This window comes from Delphinus delphis, chromosome 1 (assembly GCF_949987515.2).
Source record: "Delphinus delphis chromosome 1, mDelDel1.2, whole genome shotgun sequence".
In the NCBI taxonomy this organism is placed as follows: domain Eukaryota; kingdom Metazoa; phylum Chordata; class Mammalia; order Artiodactyla; family Delphinidae; genus Delphinus; species Delphinus delphis.
Genome location: NC_082683.1, coordinates 158,046,564 through 158,067,809, shown reverse-complemented (window position 1 = coordinate 158,067,809; position 21,246 = coordinate 158,046,564). Strand labels below are relative to the sequence as shown.

The 21,246-nt window shown below is 36.9% G+C and overlaps 1 protein-coding gene across 1 annotated transcript in view; it reads right to left on the bottom strand.

Annotated features, from left to right (window-relative positions):
- CATSPERE (catsper channel auxiliary subunit epsilon) overlaps positions 1-21,246 on the bottom strand; it is a 245,410-nt gene that overhangs the window by 81,367 nt on the left and 142,797 nt on the right. Inside the window, exon 11 of the mRNA XM_060010760.1 lies at positions 11,166-11,608. Within this exon, the coding sequence (XP_059866743.1) occupies positions 11,166-11,608 (443 nt within the window). The remainder of the gene's footprint in view (positions 1-11,165; positions 11,609-21,246) is intronic.

Genomic DNA, 21,246 nt, shown 5'->3' with positions numbered 1-21,246 from the left:
GTTTTTTGTGGCTGCCATCCATGGGTTGCCTCTTGATTGACTGGCTCTGGTGGCCAGTGGGGCTTGCACTCACTGGACCTGTAGGACTGTAATAGATGAAAGAGGAGGTCTTAGCTGGCTGCACCTCCAGGGCATAGCAGGCACAGTCTTTCTGTAAAAGAGGACTATTAGCTTATCTTCATAGCTATGGCCTGAGAGGTAGGTTTCTAATTAAAACTATATCTAAGGGCTGACTATAATTCTCTTCGGAGACCTCATAGGGGCATAGGGGAAGTGTTATCTTTGTAGTCTCCCTCTGCCTTGCTCCAGGTTGCTGGTGTCTCCCAAAAAGCAGCTTGTACACACGTCTGGTGCTTTTCTGTGGTTGCTGACTGGGGAATGCCCCTGGATTACCTGGCTCTGGTGGCCAGCAGGGTTCATGTTTTCAGGTCTTATAGGATTGTTGAAAAGTGATAAATAGTTCTTAACTGGCAACTGCATCCAGAGAACAGCACAGAGGTGGTAGACTGAAATGCACCCCAAGTCTTTCTGTGAAAGACACTTGTTAGCTTACTTTTATAGATGTGGCCTGGGGGGCAGGCTTCTAATTAAACACACATCTAGGTGCTGACTATAATTCTCTCCAGAGACTGGGGAGGCTGGCAGGTGCACCATCATTGCACTCTCCCTTTGCCCCACTCCAAGTTGTCAGTATCTCAGAGAAGGTAGCTGTTATACACATCTGGTGCCCCAGTTTTTGTGTTGGCCACCCAGAGAACACATCCCTCAATAATCTGCCTCTGGTGACCAATGGGGCTTGTTCTTACAGCTTCAAAGGGTTGGTAGCAAACAAAGAAACATTTCTCAAATGGCTATCAGCCTAAGGCTCAGCACTGAGGCAGCAGACAGAAATGCCAACTCACTGAAAGAGGTATGTTTGTATAGTTTAAAAGTTGTTCCCTTAGTGTCTGGCTTCCAATCAACTTGCATCTGCATGCTAAGATACTCTCCCCACTTTGAGAGACTGACAGGTCTTAGGACACCCTAAAATGCTGGGAGCCACTAAGAATAATGTAGGCGGCTTGGACAATCACAAAGTCTTGAGAGACAACCAAGAGCTCAGGCAGTGTTGAATGATAAGGTTCATCTCCTACACAAAATGACTCCTTCAAGACTAGAAGAAGTAGTTGTTTTATTTACTGCATAGAAACCAATGCAGAGAATCAAGGAAAATGAAGAAACAGAAATATATTCTAAATGAAAGAATGAAATAACATCAATAAAAAAGGTCTTAATAAAATAGTGATAAGTAATTTACCTGATAAAGAGTTCAAAATAACGGTTGCAGTGATGCTCACTGAACTCAGAAGATGAATGAATGAACAAAGTGAGAATTTCAACAAAGAGATAGAAAATATAAGAAAGTATTAAATAGAAGTCACAGAGCTGAAGAATACATTAACTGAACTGATACATACAATAGAGGAGTTCAACAGCAGAATAGATGAAGTGGAACAAAGAATGAGTGAACTCAAAGACAGGGCAGTGGAACTCACCAAAAACAGAGCAGGAAAAAGCAAAGTGAAGATAGCTTAAGGGACTTACGGAACATCTTGTGGACCAAAATTTGCATTATAGGAGTCCCAGAATGAAAAGAGAGTGAGAAAGGGGCAGAAAAATTGTTTGAAGAAACAATGACTAAAAAAACTTTCTTGGGCTTCCCTGGTGGTGCAGTCGTTGAGAATCTGCCTGCTAATGCAGGGGACATGGGTTCGAGCCCTGGTCTGGGAGGATCCCACATGTCGCGGAGCAACTGGGCCCATGAGCCACAACTACTGAGCCTGAGTGTCTGGAGCCTGTGCTCCACAACAAGAGAGGCCGTGATAATGAGAGGCCCGTGCACCGTGATGAAGAGTGGTGCTGGCTCGCTACAACTAGAGAAAGCCCTCACACAGAAACAAAGACCCAAAACAGCCAAAAATAAATAAATAAATAAATAAAATTTAAAAAAACAAAAACAAAAGACTTTCTTAACCTGGGGAAGGAAACAGACACCCAGATCCAGGAAGCTCAGAGAGTTCCAAATAAGATAAACTCCAAAAGACCTACACCAAGACACATTGTAATTAAATATCAAAAGTTAAAGACAATGAGAAAGTCTTAAAAGCATCTTGTTGTACAAAGGGAAACACATGAGACTATCAGCAGATTTTTCAGTAATAACTTTGTGGACAGAAGGAAGTGGTATGATATATTCAAAGTGCTCAAAGTAAAAAACTGTCCTTCAGAGTTGAAAGAGAGATAAAGTGTTTTCCAGACAAGCACAAGCTAAAGGAGCTCAACAACACTAAACCCACCTTACAAGAAATATTAAAGGCAATTCTTAAGTAGAAATGAAAGGGTGCTGTTAGTAGCAGGAAATATCAAAGTATAAACCCAAGTGGTAAAGGTAAATATATAGTAAAATTCAGAATAATCTAACATGTGGACATGGTGAGTTAATCACTTATAAAGCTAGTATGAAAGTTAAAGACAAAATAGTAAAAATACCTACAATAATTTGTTCATAGATACACAAGATAAAAGGATGTAAATTGTGACATCAAAATGTAAAACATGGGAGGGGGAATAAAAATGTAGAGCTTTAGATTATGATCAAATTTAAGTTGTTATCAACTTAAAATAGACTATTATAAATATAAGTAATATGTTTTATATGTAAGCCATACGGTAACCATAAAGGAAAAACTTATAGGAGATACAGATAAGATAAAAGAAATGAATCAAAGCAAACCACTAAAAAAGTCATTAAACCAGAAAGGAAGAGATCAGAGAAGAAAAAAGGAGCACAGAAGAACTACAAAACAGCCAGAAACAATTAACAAAATGGCAATAAGTACATACCTATCAATAACTAATTTAAATGTAAATGGATTAAATTCTCTAATTAAAAGACATAGAGTGGCTAAAAGAAAACAACCCTTCTGTATGCTGTCTACAAGAGATTCACTTCAGATGTAAAATTACAGACAGACTGAAATTGAAGGGATGGAAAAAATATTTTATGAAAATGGAAATCAAAAGAAAACTGGGGTAGCTATAGTTATCAGACAAAATAGACTTTAAAACAAAAACTATAATATAGACAAAGAAGGTCATTATATAATGATAAAGGGGTCAATCCAACATGATATAACACATATGCACCCAACATAGGAGCACCTGCATATATAAAGCAAATATTGATAGAGCTAAAATGAGAAATAGACAGCAATACAATAATAGTAAGGGACTTTAATTCCCTACTTTCATCAATAGATCAACCAGACAGAAAATCAATAAGGAAACATTGGCCTTAAACAACACATTATACTGAATGACTTAACAGATATATCCAGAACATTCCATCCAAAAGCAACAGAATATATATTCCTCTCAAGTGCACATGAAATATTCTCTAGGATAGATTATATGTTAGGCCACAAAACAAGTCCTAATAAATTTAAGAAGATTGAAATCATATTAAACATCTTTTCTGACCATGTGGTATGAAGCTAGAAAGCAATTATAAGAAGAAAACTGGAAAATTCACAAATATTTAGATATTAAACATTCTGCTGAACAATGGGCCAAAGAAGAAATCAAAAAATATTTTGAGACAAATGAAAATGGAAACCCAACACACCAAAATCTTTGGGATGCAGCAAAAGCAGTTCTAAGAGGGAAGCTCATAATGATAAATGGCCTACTTCAAGAAATAAGAAATATTAACAAAAAATCTAATTTTACACCTTGAAGAACTAGAAAAAGAAGAATAAACAAAGCCCAAAGTCAGTAGAAGGAAGGAAATACCAAAGATCAGAGCAGAAATAAATAATTAGAGACTGAAAAAACAATGGAAAAGATCAGTGAAACTAAGAGCTTTTTTTAAAATATAAATAATATTTACAAACCTTTAGCTAGACTCACTGACAAAAAAAAAGAGAGGACTCAAATAAAAACAGACATGAAAGAGAAGACATTACAATTGATACTACAGACATAAAAATGATCATAAGAGACTACTATGAAAAATTATATGCCAACAAATTGGACAACTTAGAAGAAATGGATGAATTCCTAGAAACATGCAACCTACAAGGCTGAATCACTGAGAAGTAGAAAATCTGAACAGACAAATTACTAGTGAGGAGACTGAATCAGTAATCAAAAACCTCCAGAAAAACTTAAGTCCATGACCAGAATGGCTTCCCTAGTGAATTATACCAATATTTAAAGAAGAATTAATGTCAATACTTCTCAAATTCTTCTAAAAATATAGAAGAGGGAACATTTCCAAACTAATTTTACAATGCCAGCATTACCCTGATATCAAAGCCAGACAAAGATGCCACCAGAAAAGGATATTACAGGCCAATATTCCTGACGAATACAGATGCAAAAATTCTCAACAAAATTTGGGAAGATAAATTCAACAATACATTAAAAGGATTATACATCATGATCAAGTGGAATTTATTCCAGGGATGCACAGATAGTTCAACATGCACAAATCAATCAATGTGATATAGCACATTAACAAAATGAAGGATAAATATAATATGATCATCTCAATAGATGCAGAAAAGCACTTGACAAGATTCAACATCCATTTATGATAAAAACTCTCAACAAAGTGTGTAGAGAGGAAAATACCTCAACATAATAAAGGCCATATATGACAACCCTATACCTAACAACATACTCAATGGTGAAAAGCTGGAAGTTTTCCTCTAAGATAAGGACCAAGACGATAATGTCCACAGTCACCACTTTTATTCAAGTTCTAGACAGAACAATTAGGCAAGAAAAAGAAATAAAAGGCATCCAAATTAAAAAGGAAGAAGTAAAACTGTCACTACTTACAGATGACATGATATTATATGTAAAAAACCCTAAAGACTCCACCAAAAAACAAATCATTAAAGGTGCTGGATACAAGATCAATATATAAAAATCTGTTGCATTTCTATGCACTAATAAGGAACTGCCAGAAAGAGAAATTAAGAAAACAATTCCATTTACAGTTGTACCAAAAAGAATAAAATACATAGGAATAAATTTAACTCAGGAGGTGAAAGACCCATACAATTTAAACTACACTATATTGAAGAAAGAAATTGAAGACATAAATAAATGGAAAAATTCTACATGTTCATGGATTGGAGGAATTAATATTGTTAAAATGTCCATACTACCCAAGCTATATACAGATTTAATGCAATCTCTATCAAAATTCCAATGGCATTTTTCATAGTAATAGAATAAACAATCCTAAAGTTTGTATGGAACCACAAAAGACCCTGAATAGTCAAAATGGTCTTGAGAAAGAGGAACAAAGCTGGAATCAAACTACATTACAAAGCTGTGGTAATCAAAACAGTATAGCATAAGCATTAAAAACAGACCAATTGATTAGTGGCACAGAATAGAAAATCCAGAAGTAAAACCCATGCATATGTAGTTGATGAATTTATTACAAAGAAGCCAAGAATATACAATGAGGAAAGGATAGTTTCTTCAGTAAATCGTGTTGGGAAAAATGAATAGCCACCTGAAAAAGAATGAAACTGAACCTCTATCTCACACCATATACAAAAATCAACTCAAAATGATATTATAGACTTGAATGTAAGATCTGATACCCTGAAACTCCTAGAAGAAAACATAGGTGGTAAGCTCCTTGGAATTGGTCTTGGCAAAAGTTTTTGGATTTGATACCAAAAGCAAAGGCAACAAAAGTAAAAATAAACAAGAGGAACTGCATCAAACTAAAAATCTTCTGCACAACAAAGAAAACTATCAACAAAATGAAAAGAAAACCTAGTGATTGGGAGAAAATAGTTACAAACCATACATCTAATAAGAGGTTAATATCCAAAATATATAAGGAACTCCAACAACTCAAGAGCAAGAAAACAAAAAATCTGATTTAAAAATGTGCAGAGGATCTGAATAAACATTCTTCCGAAGGAGACATACCTATGGCCAACAGACACATGAAAACAGGTACAACATCACAGGAATGCAAATCAAAACCACAATTAGATGTCACCTCACAGCTGTTAAATGACTATTATCAAAAGGACAAGAGATAAGAAGTGTTATCTTGTAATGAGGATTTGGAGAAAAGGGAACCATGAATTGTTGGTGGAAATGTAAACTGGGGCAGCTACTATGGAAAACAGTATGCAGGTTCCTCAAAACATTAAAAATAGAACTACCATATGATCCAGCAATTCCACTTCTGGGTATTTATCCAAAGGAAGCAAAAACACTAATTTGAAAAACTATATGCACCTCCATGTTCACTGCAGCATTGTTTATAATAGCAGAGACATGGAAGCAACCTAAGTATCCATCAATGGATAAATAGATAAAGAAGATGTGGTAAGTATATATACAATGGAATATTTTTCAGCTATAAAAGAGAAGGAAATCCTGCCATTTGTGACAACACTGATGGACCTAAAGGGCATTATGCTTAGTGAAGTAAGTCAGACAGTGAAAGACAAATATCATATGATCTCATTTATATGTGGAATCAAAACCAAAACCAGGGCTTCCCTGGTGGCACAGTGGTTGAGAGTCTGCCTGCCGATGCAGGGGACACGGGTTCATGCCCCGGTCCGGGAAGATCCCACATGCTGTGGAGCGGCTGGGCCGGAGCCATGGCTGCTGAGCCTGCACGTCCGGAGCCTGTGCTCCGCAACGGGAGAGGTCACAACATTGAGAGGCCCGCGTACTGCAACAAAACAAAACAAAAAAACCCCAAACCAATACCCCCATGACCTCATAGATACAGAGAACAGATTGATCATTGCCAGGAGTGGGGGATGGGTGAAATGGAAAAAGGTGGTTACAGGTACAAATTTGCAGTTAAAAAATAAATGTCATGAGAATATAGTGTACAACATGGTAACTATAGTGAATAATATTGCAATTTGAAAGTTGCTAAAGTAGTAGATCTTAAAATTCTCATCACACAAAAAAATTTATAATTATGTGTGGTGATGGATCTTAACTAGACTTAATGTGGTGATCATTTTATAAAATATACAAATATTGAATCATTATCTTGTACAACTGAAACCAATAAAATGTTACATATCAATTATACCTCAATATTAAAAAAAGAATTTAGGTCAATTAAGATATTCAGAAAAAAAAAGATTCAGAAATAATTTTCAAAATTTCAAAACTAACTTTTGGTATAAATATCATTGTGAAACCAGCTAATAGCATTAAAAACTTTAAAAAATTAGTTATCTACTTTTGTGTATGGGTGTTATACTCAGTTTTTTCTTCAAAAATTAATGATTACTTATGAAGCTTAGCACCATAGTGGCCAAAAATTATAACATTCTAATACCACTATAGTTCATCAAATCTAAGATGCTATCATATGTAAGATTCATCCCAATTTCAAAGATGTTAAATGTTAAAAAAAAACCTAGAAAACTGTGCCTTAGAATTGATGAAATATTGTGGTGGTGGTAGTACTAGTAGAAACAGCAGAAATGGTGATAGTTGTAGTAGTAACACATATATATATAGGGCTTATTATGTGCCAGGTGCTCTTCTAAGCCCTTTACATATATTAACTCATTTAATCCTCATAAGTAAAGTAAATACTATCAGCAGCAGCAGCAGCAGCAGCAACAACATCAAAGACTCAAAAACTTGCTCATTGTCATCAGCTAGTAAATGATAGAGCCAATAGTTTATTTAAAAATGCAAATTTGGGAGAGTGCACAAGATGGTGGAGTAGAAAGACCCTAAGCTCACCTCCTTTCATAGGCACACAAAAATTACAACTATTTACAGTGCAACTATTGATGATAATGACCTGAAAACTGGCAGAAAAGATTTTCCACAACCAAAGAAGGAACCACAATGGGAGGGGTAAGAAGAATGGAGATTCAGTATAGTCAAGACCTACATCCCTGAATCAGCAACCAAAAAATGGAAGATAATCACTATTGCAGAGGTTCTTCCCAAGGAGGGGGTGTGTCCCTACATTGGGGTCCCCAGCTGAGTGTTCTGCACCAGGAAGAAGAGTTCCCAGAACGGCTGGCTTTGAAGGCCAGCAAAGATTGTGACTCTGCTCTTAAAGGGCATGCACAAAATCTCACACATTCCTAGTCCTAGCACAGAGGCAGTAATTTAAAAGGAACTAGGGTCAGACCCATTTGCTGAACTTGAAGAGACTCCTGGAGGGGCAGGAGGCAACTGGGACTCCCTCTGGGAACATAGACTCTGGTGGCAGCCATTTTGGGGAGCTGGTTCTACCACAAGGACATTGGTGCTGGCAAGCGCTCTTCTGGAATTCTCCCTCTAGCCTATTCTGGGGGCTTACCAGCCACCAGTGGATGGCACCATCCACAGCCACCCCCTCCCAGCCAGCCATCATGGGACCCAGCCCCACCACCAGCAGGATGGCATCAACCTTGGGACTCCCTGGACAGTACAGCCAAATATGTCAGGACCTGGCCCTGTCCACAAGCAGCCTCAGTGAGAAGAAGGACCTGGCAGCCAACCAGGTGGGGGCCAGCCCCCACCTACCAGTATACTCACAGGCAGCCCCACCACAACAAAAGGGCCCACTCAGCCCACACAGTGGCAACCCTAGATCATACAGCTCGGGTGACCAGCGGGGAGTGTACTGCTGGTCCCCATAGGACATTTTCTACATAAGGCCACTTCTCCAAGATTGGGAAATGTAACAAATGTACTTAACACATACATATAAACACAGAGAATTAGGCAAAATGATGTGACTAAGGAATATGTTTCAAATGAAGGAACAGGCTAAAACCCAAGAAGAAAAACTAAGTGAAATGGAGGTAAGCAATCTACCCAATAAACATTCAAGGTAATGATCACAAAGATGCTCAGTGAACTCAGGAGAAGAATGGATGAACAAAGTGAGAAGTTTAATAAAGAGTTAGAAAATATAAACAAGAACCAAACAGAGCTGAAGAATATATTAACAGAAATAAAAAATATGCTAAAACATGAAAATTTTAATGTTTCATAGTCCTTTGTATATTTTGATTGGTAACTAGTATTGTGAAGGGTTGAATTGAAAGTGGACAAATATACATTATACATGCAATTCTTGGAAAGAAAACCTATGAGAGTGTATGCAGATATTGGAGCTAGATAATCAAAGAAAGTTGCGCTGTGCTGAAGAAAAGTGTAAATCTTTGTTTTTGTTCTGGAAGGAGGGAGTACCTCAGCTTCAGAAAAGTGAGTTAAATATACTCCTTGTTTCTTGAAACATGCTCAATCCAGTCTTGTTTATTGTATTTTACTTTTCCCCTGTATCTTCTTCCCCCATTCCCTTCCCTCATAATAGGCACCCAGAACATATATCAAGCAAGTATGATGCTTTACTTGTTTGATATATGTCCTTGGCTATCTTTGTATTCTTATAAAATGAACAATACTCTTTTTTGCTTGTGATTTGTGTGTAGTTGTTTGTAATTTTAATAAATGTTACGTAGTAACATTTGATAGGTCTCAGTTTCTTATTCAACACTATTTTTCATTCAAGACTATGTTTTAAGGTCTATCCATGTAATTGTATATAAATCTAAAGCAGCTTTATTTGTTTCAAAACCTGTTTATGCCAGATTGCATTATTATTGTAATTGTGGAATTAAACTAAATATTATGGACTGGTTAAATACCAGTGTAAAAATAGAGTCACTCTTTCCCTGAAAACTAAGTTTGGAACCGCTTTGGAAAGTTTTGATAAAGCAAGTCACAGAAGAAATTACTGAGCTAGGTATGAGCAAGATAACACTAAAAGGCTGGGGAAAAAATTATAAAAATCTAGAACTTTGGTTGTTTTGCCACTGTCTTTAAGTCCCCCCCCCCCCCCCACCCCTGGCTATTTTAAAGAAACTGAAATGCGAACTAAGAGATGATGTCTTATGAATAAGACTATGCAAGAAAGGAGATGAGGAATTCCAATCAGTGGACTAATTTCAAAGCAAAGTCTGTGGTCCTATATTAAAAGATTGACTAATGAATATACCTTCATCTATTTAAGTTAAAGTAGAATGTTTCACATATAGCACTTTCCTTTTTTAAATAACTCTTCACTTTAACTTATTTTGGAATTAAGTGAACACTTCCATTCCACTGTATCAATTAAGAGGCCCACTATTGTTTATGCTTAAGAAAGCTGAGCCTAGAAAAGGAGAGTGGGGAATAGAATATACAATATTTGGGAAGAAATTACAGTAACATGTAAAAATGCTTATACTATAATATTACCTAGGAAAGTAGTATACAAAATAATATACACAGTATATTTATGTCTATTGTGGTAGATTGTTTACAAAGATGGCTGCAGTAATTCCTCCCATTCCTGTATGTATGTCCCTTTACAGTGTAAGTTTGCTGTTCTCTTGAGAAGTGCAGTCTATTTCCCTATCATATTAATCTGGGCTGGCCTTGTGAATTGCTTTGACAAATAGAATGTAGCCAAACCTAGGCCTTGTGGCTTCTGCCTTCACCATCTTGGAATGCTTCCCTGAGATTGCCATGTGAAGAAGCCAGGTCTAGCCTGGAGGATATAGGACACATGGAGCAGCGACAAGTGCTCCAGCTGAGGCCCCTTATACTAACAAGCCAGTACCTGCACCAAACATTTGACATGTGAATGAAGCCATCTTACATTATCTTGTCCCAGGCAAGCCACCAGATGACAACAGCCTCATGAATAAACCCTGATGAAACCAGCAGAACAGCCCATCTACTCGTAACCCAAATTGTTGATCCACAGAACTTGTTGTTTGAAGGCATTAGGTTTAGGGATGGTGTTATAGTGCAATAGATAGCAGATAGAACTCTACAGAGCAGTCATGCACTATATAAAAAAAGGAAGTGAACAATACAATTGACAAAGAATTCTACAGGAATGTGTTTTTAAGTGGCAAAGAGGCCCTGGATATTGAAAGTAAAAATTGTTGCTCAGGAATTAATGACTTACCATATCATTATTCATTAAAAATTTACATATTTCTCAACATTTTCAAAGCTAAATTTGGAGGGAAATCCATTCTTTTAAATGTTAATATTATAATTTTACATTTGTTAAAATCGAATGAAAGAATTTTAAAATATTAACTTACCATGGTTTTAGTGCAGTATCCTGAGGCAATTTCATAGTGAACCTGATTTTTCTCTTCCAATATTTTTGGGCCATATGATTCCACAATAATATACAGCCCAATATTTTCTGGATAGACTATTTGAGCCCAAACTGACAGGTTTTGTCCCTTGTCCAAAAGATAAGAAACACGAAAAATATCATCATGAAATGCCAGGTAGGGGCATTTTTCTTTTGTTTTGAAAGCTATACTTTGTGCTTCCAGTTTTAAGGGATATTCCTGTGGATGTATTGTGCCATTTTCAAAAACATGTATGAGATACATTTTACCAGATGTATTCAAGGAAATTAATGATTTTATTGTGCTATTTGTCCATAAATGCAGCTTTACTGCATCTTTAATATTAATCTTGAAATAAAACATTACATTATTTTCCATTTTAACCACAATATTTCCATAATAATCTGGAAAAAAAGAGAGAAAAGTTTGTGTTATTCTATGTTGACATAAATTCATGCTCTTTTATTTAAGTGCACTATTAACCAAAATAATTTCTTTCATAGTGATTATTTATATACTTTGAGAAAATTCAGGCACAAACCCATAACATTACAAGATGGTTGAGAGCTTCTCTCCCACTTCGTAGCAGAGCGTTTTTTTTGTTTTTGTTTTTCTGCATACCTTTTTCCTCACATTCACTCTATCACATTTTTTTTTTTTTTTTTTTTTTTTTGCGGTACACGAGCCTCTCACTGTTGTGGCCTCTCCCGCTGTGGAGCACAGGCTCCAGACGCGCAGGCTCAGCGGCCATGGCTCATGAGCCCAGCCGCTCTGTGGCATGTGGGATCTTCCTGGACTGGGGCATGAACCCGTGTCCCCTGCATCAGCAGGCGGAATCTCAACCACTGCACCACCAGGGAAGCCCCACTCTATCACTTTTATAATCACATTATTAACATAGAAGAAAGAGCTGGAATTAGTGCATTAAATAATAATGAGGATGAGAATGACAGGAATGGTATTATTAGGAAACATTGTATTATGGACTGAATTATGTTCCCTTAAAATGCATATGTTGAAGCCCTAACTCTCATTGTTACTGTATTTGAAGGTAGTGTCTTTAAGGAGGTAATTAAGGTTAGATGAGGTCAGAAGGATGGGGCCCTAATCCAATATGACAGATGTCTTTATCAGGGGAGGAAGATACACCAGAGAGCTCTTTCTCTCTCTGCATGTACAAAGAGGAAAGGCTATGTGAGGACAAAGTGAGAAGGTGGCCACTGTATTCAAGCCAGCAAGAGAGTCTTCGTCAGAAACCAACACTGATGACACCTTGATCTTGGACTTCTAGACTCCAGAATTGTGAGAAAATAAATTTCTATTGCTTAAGCCACTTAATCTGTGGTATTTTCCTATGGCAGCCATAGTAGGCTAATGCAATTGGGATGAAGAAATGGTGGTGGGAGGGAGACAGCACCTCTTCAGGTTCACTTTATAAAAAATAATTAACTTTCTCCCCTTAATAGAGTATTATGCCTAAGTCGCAGAGGTTCATAGACAATAAGTCTCTTAACCTCTTTGGTTCTATAACCATATGTATAAAATGAACAGTTGGACCAGTTGGTTTCATAACTTCCTTTCCAGATACGACACTCTTTGTGTACAGCCCCTAGGAGTATACTTTCTTTAATTTTCAAAAACAGCACTTAGAAAGGACTGGCTGAAAGGAAGAAGGTGAATTCAAAGAGTTAGGGAGGTTCAGAGCTCTTTGTGAGTTTGCATCTTACATTTGGAATATGAATAATTAAGTGACATTTTCACAACTTGCCATAAATTATATTCTAATCAAGCTCTTAAATCAGAAATACCATTTTTTTTTAGGATCAGAATACTTTAATAACAGTGTCAACATACTACCATTTTCTTATCACACTGCTCATTAAAAACATTATTAAATGAATTTTGGATTAAATACAAAGTTAAGACGAAAATTAGGAATTATTTTTTTAAATAATGAGAATAAGAACACTATATATAAAAGCCTGTGGGACGTAGCTAAAGCTATGCAGAGAAAAATTCATAGCATTATGTTTTTCATAGTTTTAAATGCTTAGAAAACAACAAAAACTGAAAATAAATGAACTAGTTATTTAACTCAAGAAGCAGGCAACAGAATACCAACATTACAAACAAAAAGCAGAAGTGAGGAATCATTAATGACAAAAGCAGAAATTAAGGAATTAAATAAAAAAGAAAGTAGATTTGATAAATCAAAGAGTTTTTTTCAAAGGAAAGGAAAACAAAAAATTCAAAAAAAAAATGATATCTTGCAAGCCAAACTAGCAAGGAGTGGGACATAAACAATATTACAAATAAGCAAGAGAATATGATTACAGATACATAAGAAATTTAAACATTAAAATGGGAAGACTTTGCCAATAAATTAGAAAATCTAGAAAAAATGAATGCTTTCCTAGGAATAAACAAACTTCTAAAATTGACTGAAGAAGAGATGAAAGACTTTAGTAGACCAATTAGAGAAAATAAAATTAATGAATAGATATAACATTCCTGGTTGAGAAGACCTGATATTGCAAATATGCAAACATCTATTCAATAAATATCAATATTTATTGAATGCCCACTATAGCTACATACTGTTCTAAATACTTGGGAGGGACATATTAATAGAAAAACTGAAGGATCATTTTCTTTTGTAGCTTCTATTCCTTTAGGGAAGACCGCCAATAAACATAAGATAAGTAAATTATATGGTGTGTTGGCGATTAAAGCTACAGTAACCAAAACAATATAGATCTTGTGGAGATAGATGAGGGAAGGGTATAGCCTAGAAACTGAACCCAGTTAACATGAGGCATAAATGCATAATAAAATTGGCATTTCAAATCTGTAGGGTAAGTGGTGTTTAACAGAAGACTGATTTGAAGGCAACACCAGGTTTCACAGGAAAAATAGAAATAAAAAATAAAATTAGATTCCTTATACCAAATATAATTCTAGATGAATTAAATATTTAAACATAAAAATTATAATGCTAAATTATAAAAAGAAAATATGTGATAATATCTTTATAATTGGAAAGACCTTTCATATTATGACATTACAGAAGAATTCACAAATAAAAATACTAACAAATTTGACTACTTAAAAACTGAAATTGTAAATGTCAAAGTGCCTGCAAAAAGACACTGAGAAATTACACACCACAGAAAATATTTGCAATATGCGTCAAAGACAAATGGATAATATACATTATAAGTAAAAAACATATCAATAAGAAAATAAGCAATCCAGTGCAAAATATCTAAACAGTATGAATTGACAATCCAGAGAAAATATGACCAATGAACATACAAAACTAGATAAAACATCTAATTATAAAATGTGCAATAAAATGAGAATTACACATTTTTCTTCCACACTATGGGTAAATAGTAAATAGATTTTATAAAAATATACATTTTTAAAATACATTTGGGTGAGTTTAGACTGACAATTTTAAGGATTTATCAACTTTTTAAATATTCAGAACTCTGATTCAAGAATTCTGTATCTAATAATCTATGTTACAGGAATACTTGTACAAGCGTACAAGTACATATATGCATATTCTCCACAGGGGTTTCTTTAATTTAATTTTTATTTTATATTGGAGTATAGTTGATATACAATATTGTGTTAGTTTCAGGTGTGCAGCAAAGTGATTTATTTATACATATACATACTTCCATTCTTTTTCAGATTCTTTTCCCATATAGGTTATTATAGAATATTGGGTAGAGTTCCATGTGCTATACAGAAGGTCCTTATTGACTATTTATTTTATATATAGTAGTGTGTATATGTTAATCCTAAACTCCTAATTTAATCCCTCCCATTACCTTTTCCCTTTTGTAACCATAAGTTTGTTTTCAAAGTCTGTGAGTCTGTTTCTGTTTTGTAAATAAGTTCATTTGTATCACTTTTTAAGATTCCATATAAAAGTGACATCATATGATATTTGTCTTTCCTCTGACTTACTTCACTTAGTATGATAATCTCTAGGTTCACACATGTTGCTGCAAATGGAATTATTTCATTTTTTATGGCTGAGTAATATTCCATTATATGTATGTACCACATCTTCTTTGTCCATTCCTCTGTCGATGGACACATATGTTGCTTTAATGACTTGGCTATTGTAAATAGTGCTGCAATGAATATTGGGGTGCATTTATCTTTCTCAAATTATGGTTTTTTTCTGGATATATGCCCAAGAGTGGGATTGCTGGATCATATGGTAATTCTATTTTTAGTTTTTTAAGGAACCTCCATACTGTTCTCCATAGTGGTTGTACCAATTTACATTCCCACAAGCAGTGTAGGAAGGTTCCCTGTTCTCCACACCCTCCCCAGATTTTATTGTTTGTAGACTTTTTGATGATGGCCATTCTGGCTGTGTGTGGTGATACCTCATTGTAGTTTTGATTTGCATTTCTCTAGTAATTAGCAATGTTGAGCATTTTTCATGTGCTTTTTCACCATATATATGTCTTCTTTGGAGAAATGTCTATTTAGATCTTCTGCCCAATTTATGATGGTTTTTTTTTAATATTTAGCTGCATGCACTCTTTGTATATTTTGGAGATTAATTCCTTGTCGGTCGCTTTGTCTTCAAATATTTTCTCCCATTCTGTGGGGCTGTCTTTTCATTTTGTTTATGGTTTCCTTTGCTGTGCAGAACCTTTTAAGTTTCATTAGGTCCCATTTGTTTATTTTTATTTCCATTATTCTAGGAGGTGGATCAAAAAAGATCTTGCTGTGATTTATGTCAAACAATGTTCTTCCTATGTTTTCCTCTAAGAATTTTATAGTGTCTGGTTTTACATTTAGGTCTCTAATCCATTTTGAGTTTATTTTTGTGTATGGTAAGGGAGTGTTCTAATTTCATTCTTTTACATGTAGCTGTCCAGTTTTCCCAGCACCACTTACTGAACAGACTGTCTTTTCTCCATTGTATATCCTTGCCTCCTTTGTCATAGATTAGTTGACCATAGGTGCATGGGTTTATCTCTGGGCTTTCTATCCTGTTCCATTGACCTATAGTTCTGTTTTTGTGCCAGTACCGTACTGTCTTTATTACTGTCTCTTTGTAATATAGTCTTAACTCAGAGAGTCTGATTCCTCCAGCTCCGTGTTTTTCCCTCAAGACCACTTTGGCTATTTGGGGTCTTTCCTGTCTCCATACAAATTTTAATATTTTTGTTCTAGTTCTTTAAAAAATGCTATTGGTAATCTGATAGGGATTGCATTGAATCTGTAGATTGCTTTGGGTGTATACACATTCTCACAATATTGATTCTTCCAATCCAAGAACATGGTATATCTCTCCACCTTTAATTAATATCATCTTTAATTTCTTTCATCAGTGTCTTATAGTTTTCTGCATACAGGTCTTTTGTCTCCCTAGGTTGGTTTATTCCTGGGTATTTTATTTTTTTGTTGCAATGGTAAATGGGAGTGTTTCCTTAATTTCTCTTTCACATTTTTCATTATTATTGGAGAGGAATGCAAGAGATTTCTGTGCATTAATTTTGTATCCTGCAACTTTTTCAAATTCATTGATTATCTCTAGTAGTTTTCTGGTGGCATCTTTAGGATTCTCCATGTATAGTATCATGTCATCTGCAGACAGTGACAGTTTTACTTCTTCTTTTCCAGTTTGTATTCCTTTTATTTCTTCTTCTTCTCTGATTGCCATGGTTAGGAGTTCCAAAACTATGTTGAATAATAGTGGTGAGAGTGGACATCCTTGTCTTGTTCCTGATCTTAGAGGAAATGCTTTCAGTTTTTCACCATTGAGAATGATGTTTGCTGTGGGTTTGTCATATATGGCCTTTATTATGCTGAGGCAGGTTCCCTCTATGCCCACTTTCTGGAGATTTTTTATCATAAATCGGTGTTGAATTTTGTCAAAAGCTTTTTCTGCATCTACTGAGATGATCATATGGTTTTTCTTCTTCAATTTGTTAATATGGTGTATCACATTGATTGATTTTCGTATATTGTAGAATGCTTGCATCCCTGGGATAAATCCCACATGATCATGGTGTATGATCCTTTTAATGTGTTGTTGGATTCTGTTTGCTAGTATTTTGTTGAGGATTTTTGCATCTATATTCATCAGTGATATTGGTCTGTAATTTTTTTTGTAGTATCCTTGTCTGGTTTGGTATCAGGGTGATGGTGGCCTCATAGAATGAGTTGGGGAGTGTTCCTTCCTCTGCAAGTTTTTGGAAGAGTTTGAGAAGGATGGGTGTTAGCTCTTCTCTAAATGTTTGATAGAATTCACCTGTGAAGACATCTGGTCCTGGAGTTTTCTTGTTCAAAGATTTTTAATCACAGTTTCAATTTCATTACTTGTGATTGTTCTGTTCATATTTTCTCTTTCTTCCTGGTTCAGTCTTGGAAGGTTATACCTTTCTAAGAATTTGTCCATTTCTTCCAGGTTGTCAATTTTATTGGCATAGAGTTGCTTGTAGTAGTCTCTTAGGATGCTTTGTATTTCTGCGGTGTCTGTTGTAACTTCTCCTTTTTCATGTCTAATTTTATTGATTTGAGTCCTCTCCCTCTTTTCGTTGATGAGTCTGGCTAATGGTTTATCAATTTTATCTTCTCAAAGAACCAGCTTTTAGTTTTATTGATCTTTGCTATTGTTTTCTTCCTTTTTATTTCATTTATTTCTGCTTTGACCTTTATGATTTCTTTCCTTCTGTTAACTTTGGGTTTTATTTGTTCTTCTTTCTCTAGTTCCTTTAGGTGTAAGGACAGATAGTTTATTTGAAAATTTTTTTGTTTCTTGAGGTAGGCTTGTATAGCTATAAACTTCCCTGTTTGAACCGCTTTTGCCACATCCTGTAGGTTTTGGATCATGGTGTTTTCATTGTCATTTGTCTCTAGGTATTTTTTGATTTCCTCTTTGATTTCTTCAGTGATCTCTTGGTTATTTAAGAATGTATTGTTTACCCTCCATGTGTTTGTGTTTTTTATGTTTTTATCCCTTATTGCTTTTAATATTCTCTATTTTTATGTTTTGGCATCTTAATTACAATGTGTCTTGTGGTTCTCTTTGAGTTGACCATACTTGGGACTCTCTGTACTTCCTAGACTTGTATGTCTGTTTTCTTTCCCAGGTTAGGGAAGTTTTCAGCTATTATGTCTTCAAATGTGTTTTTGGCCCCTTTCTCTCTTCTCCTTCTGGGACCCCAAAATGCAAATGTTAGTATGCTTGATGTTTTCCCAGAAGTTTCTTAGACTGTCCTCATTTCTTTTCCTTCTTTTTTTCTGCTCAGCATCAGTGATTTCCACTATTCTGTCTTCCAGATTGCTGATTCATTCCTCTGTATCATTTAATCTAATATTGGTTCCTTCTAGTGTATTTTTCATTTCATTATTGTATTCCTCACCTCTGGTTGTTATTTATATTTTCCAACTCTGTTAAAAAATATCTAACTTCTCTCTCTGTGCATCCATTCTTCTCCCCAGTTCTTTGATCACCTTTATGATCATTACCCTGAACTCTTTCTTGGGTAGATTTCCTATTTCCACTTCACTTAGTTTTCTGGGGTTTTATCTTGTTCTTTTGTTTGGAACATGTTCCTCTGTTGTTTCATTTTGCCTAACATGTTTTTATTTCTTTGTATCTGGTAGTTTATGTTTCCTGACCTTGGAAAAGTGGCCTTTTGTAGGAGATGTCCTATGCATCCTAGTAGCACACTCCCCTCTCATCACCTGAGCTATATACTCTAGAGTCATTCCCTATGTGGGTTGCATAGGACCTTCTGTTGTGGTGGGTTGACTACTGTGGGTGGCTTGGTAGGCTTTGTTGGCTCCCAGTCCAGTTGGTTGCCAGGCTCTGCCTTTTAAGGAGGCTGCCAGCTGCTGGTTGGTGGAACTGGATCATGAGGTGGTGGGCTGCAGAACCCCAGGGGTCCCCACTGTTAGTGCTTGTTCACTGGTGGGTGGGGTTAGGGTCCAGGAGATCCTGGGATTGATGCCTGTCCACTGGTGGGTGAACCCAGGTCTTGGGGCTAGTGCCAGCTTACTATTGGGCAGAACTGTGTCCTCAGGTCTGGCTGCAGGGCCCAGGGGCCCCAGAGCTGATTTCAGATTGCTGATGGGTGGGTCCAGTTCCTAACACAGCTGGATGTTCAGTCCAGAATGTAGGTTCAGGTTCCAGCTGGTCACAAAGTTGGTGCTGGTCCACTGGGTCCCCAGGTTGTGGGCTGTGGTTGTCCTGTGGCTAGTGTCTGCCCTCTGGTGGGTGAAGCTGGTCCCAAGGCTAGAGCAGGCTTTCTGGTGGCTGGTGCCTGCTCACTGGTGGTATAGCTGCATCCTGGGGTCTCTGGCTACAAGGCCTTCTGGGCTCCAGGTTTAGTGCTTGAGCTCTTGTGTGTGGGTCCAGGTCCTGGGCCTTCTGATGGGCAGGGCTGTGTCCAGGAGTGGCTGTGGGCTCTGGGGGTCTTAAGGCAGCCTGTCTGCTGGTGGGCAGGGCTGTGTCCCCACCTAGTTAGTTGCTTGGCCCAAGGTATCCCAGTAGTGGTGGCTACAGGCTGTTGGGCAGGGGTAGGGTGGGATCCTGAAGCTAATAAACTAGAGGGAGAATTCCAAAATGATGCTTGCCAGTACCAGGGTCCATGTGGTATGAGAGCTTTCAAAAATGGCTGTGGCCAGTGTCTGTGTCCCCAGCATGAGCTTCATTTTCCTCCTGCCTCTCCAGGAGACTCTCCAAGATCAGCAGGTAGGTCTGACCCAGGATCCTTTCAAATTACAACTTCTGCTCTGGGTCCTGGAGCATGTGACATTCTCTGAGTCTCTATTTCCCACAGCTCTCCAGGACTCCTGAAAGTAAGCCCCACTGGCCTTCAAACCCAAATGTTCTGGGGAGTAATCATCTGGTGCTGGGGAACACAATGTGGGGTTCAGACTGCTCACTCCTTGGGGAGAACCTCTGCAATTATAATTACTCTCCTGTTTGTGGGCTGCCCAGAGACATGGGACTTGAGTATACTGTGACTCTGTCCCTCCTACCTGTCTCATTGTGGTTCCTCCTTTATATCTTTAGTTGTAGATCTTTTCTGGCAGGTTCTGGTCTTTTTCATCAATAGTTATTCTGTAAATAGTTGTAATTTTTGTGTGCTTGTGAGAGTAGGTGAGCTCAGGTCCTTCTACTCTGTCATCTTATCTGATTTCACCTGTTATATTTTGAATTTGCTTTTAAAAATGTCTGGATAAATTCACAGGAACTTGTTAATAGTGGGTTATCTGAGAAATGGAAATAGTGAAGGCTGAGGACCTTTAACTTCATATCTCATATACTTATAAACTGTTTAAACATTTTATTTCAGCATTTCTGAATGGCTTTCAGTACAATATTCAAACTTTAAGGTCCTCTAAAATCTATCCCCAATTTTTCATTCTGACCTTATCTTCTTTTCACTATGGTCTTTTTAAAAACACAAATATCCGGGCTTCCCTGATGGTGCAGTGGTTGAGAGTCTGCCTGCCGATGCAGGGGACACGGGTTCGTGCCCCGGTCCGGGAAGGTCCCACATGCCACAGAGCAGCTGGGCCCATGAGCCATGGCCGCTGGGCCTGTGCGTCCGGAGCCTGTGCTCCGCAATGGGAGAGACCACAACAGTGAGAGGCCCGCGTACCACACACACAAAAAACCCCCCAAAAACTCAAAAAAACAAAAAACAAAACCACAAATATCCTGCTTCTCTCTTGCTTAAAACTATTTAGAACTCCCTAGAGGCCTTAGAAGAAGGTCCAATTTCTTCATGCAACTTTTGAAATCTTTAATAATCTGGACTCTATTTCTCCAGAAGAGACTCATCCCTTTTCTCTCTGCAGAACTCTGTTTCAGCCGTTTATCATCTTTCAAGTTCTGGGAAGTATCCTGTCATCTCTGTCTCTGGGTCACTGGGCACACCAATCTCATCTATTGTCTTCATTGTCTAACCCCGGCTTATTCAGCAGATCTCAGTTTAGATACCACTTCCCTACCTCAAGGCAGCCTTCCCTACTTCCATGTCTCCCA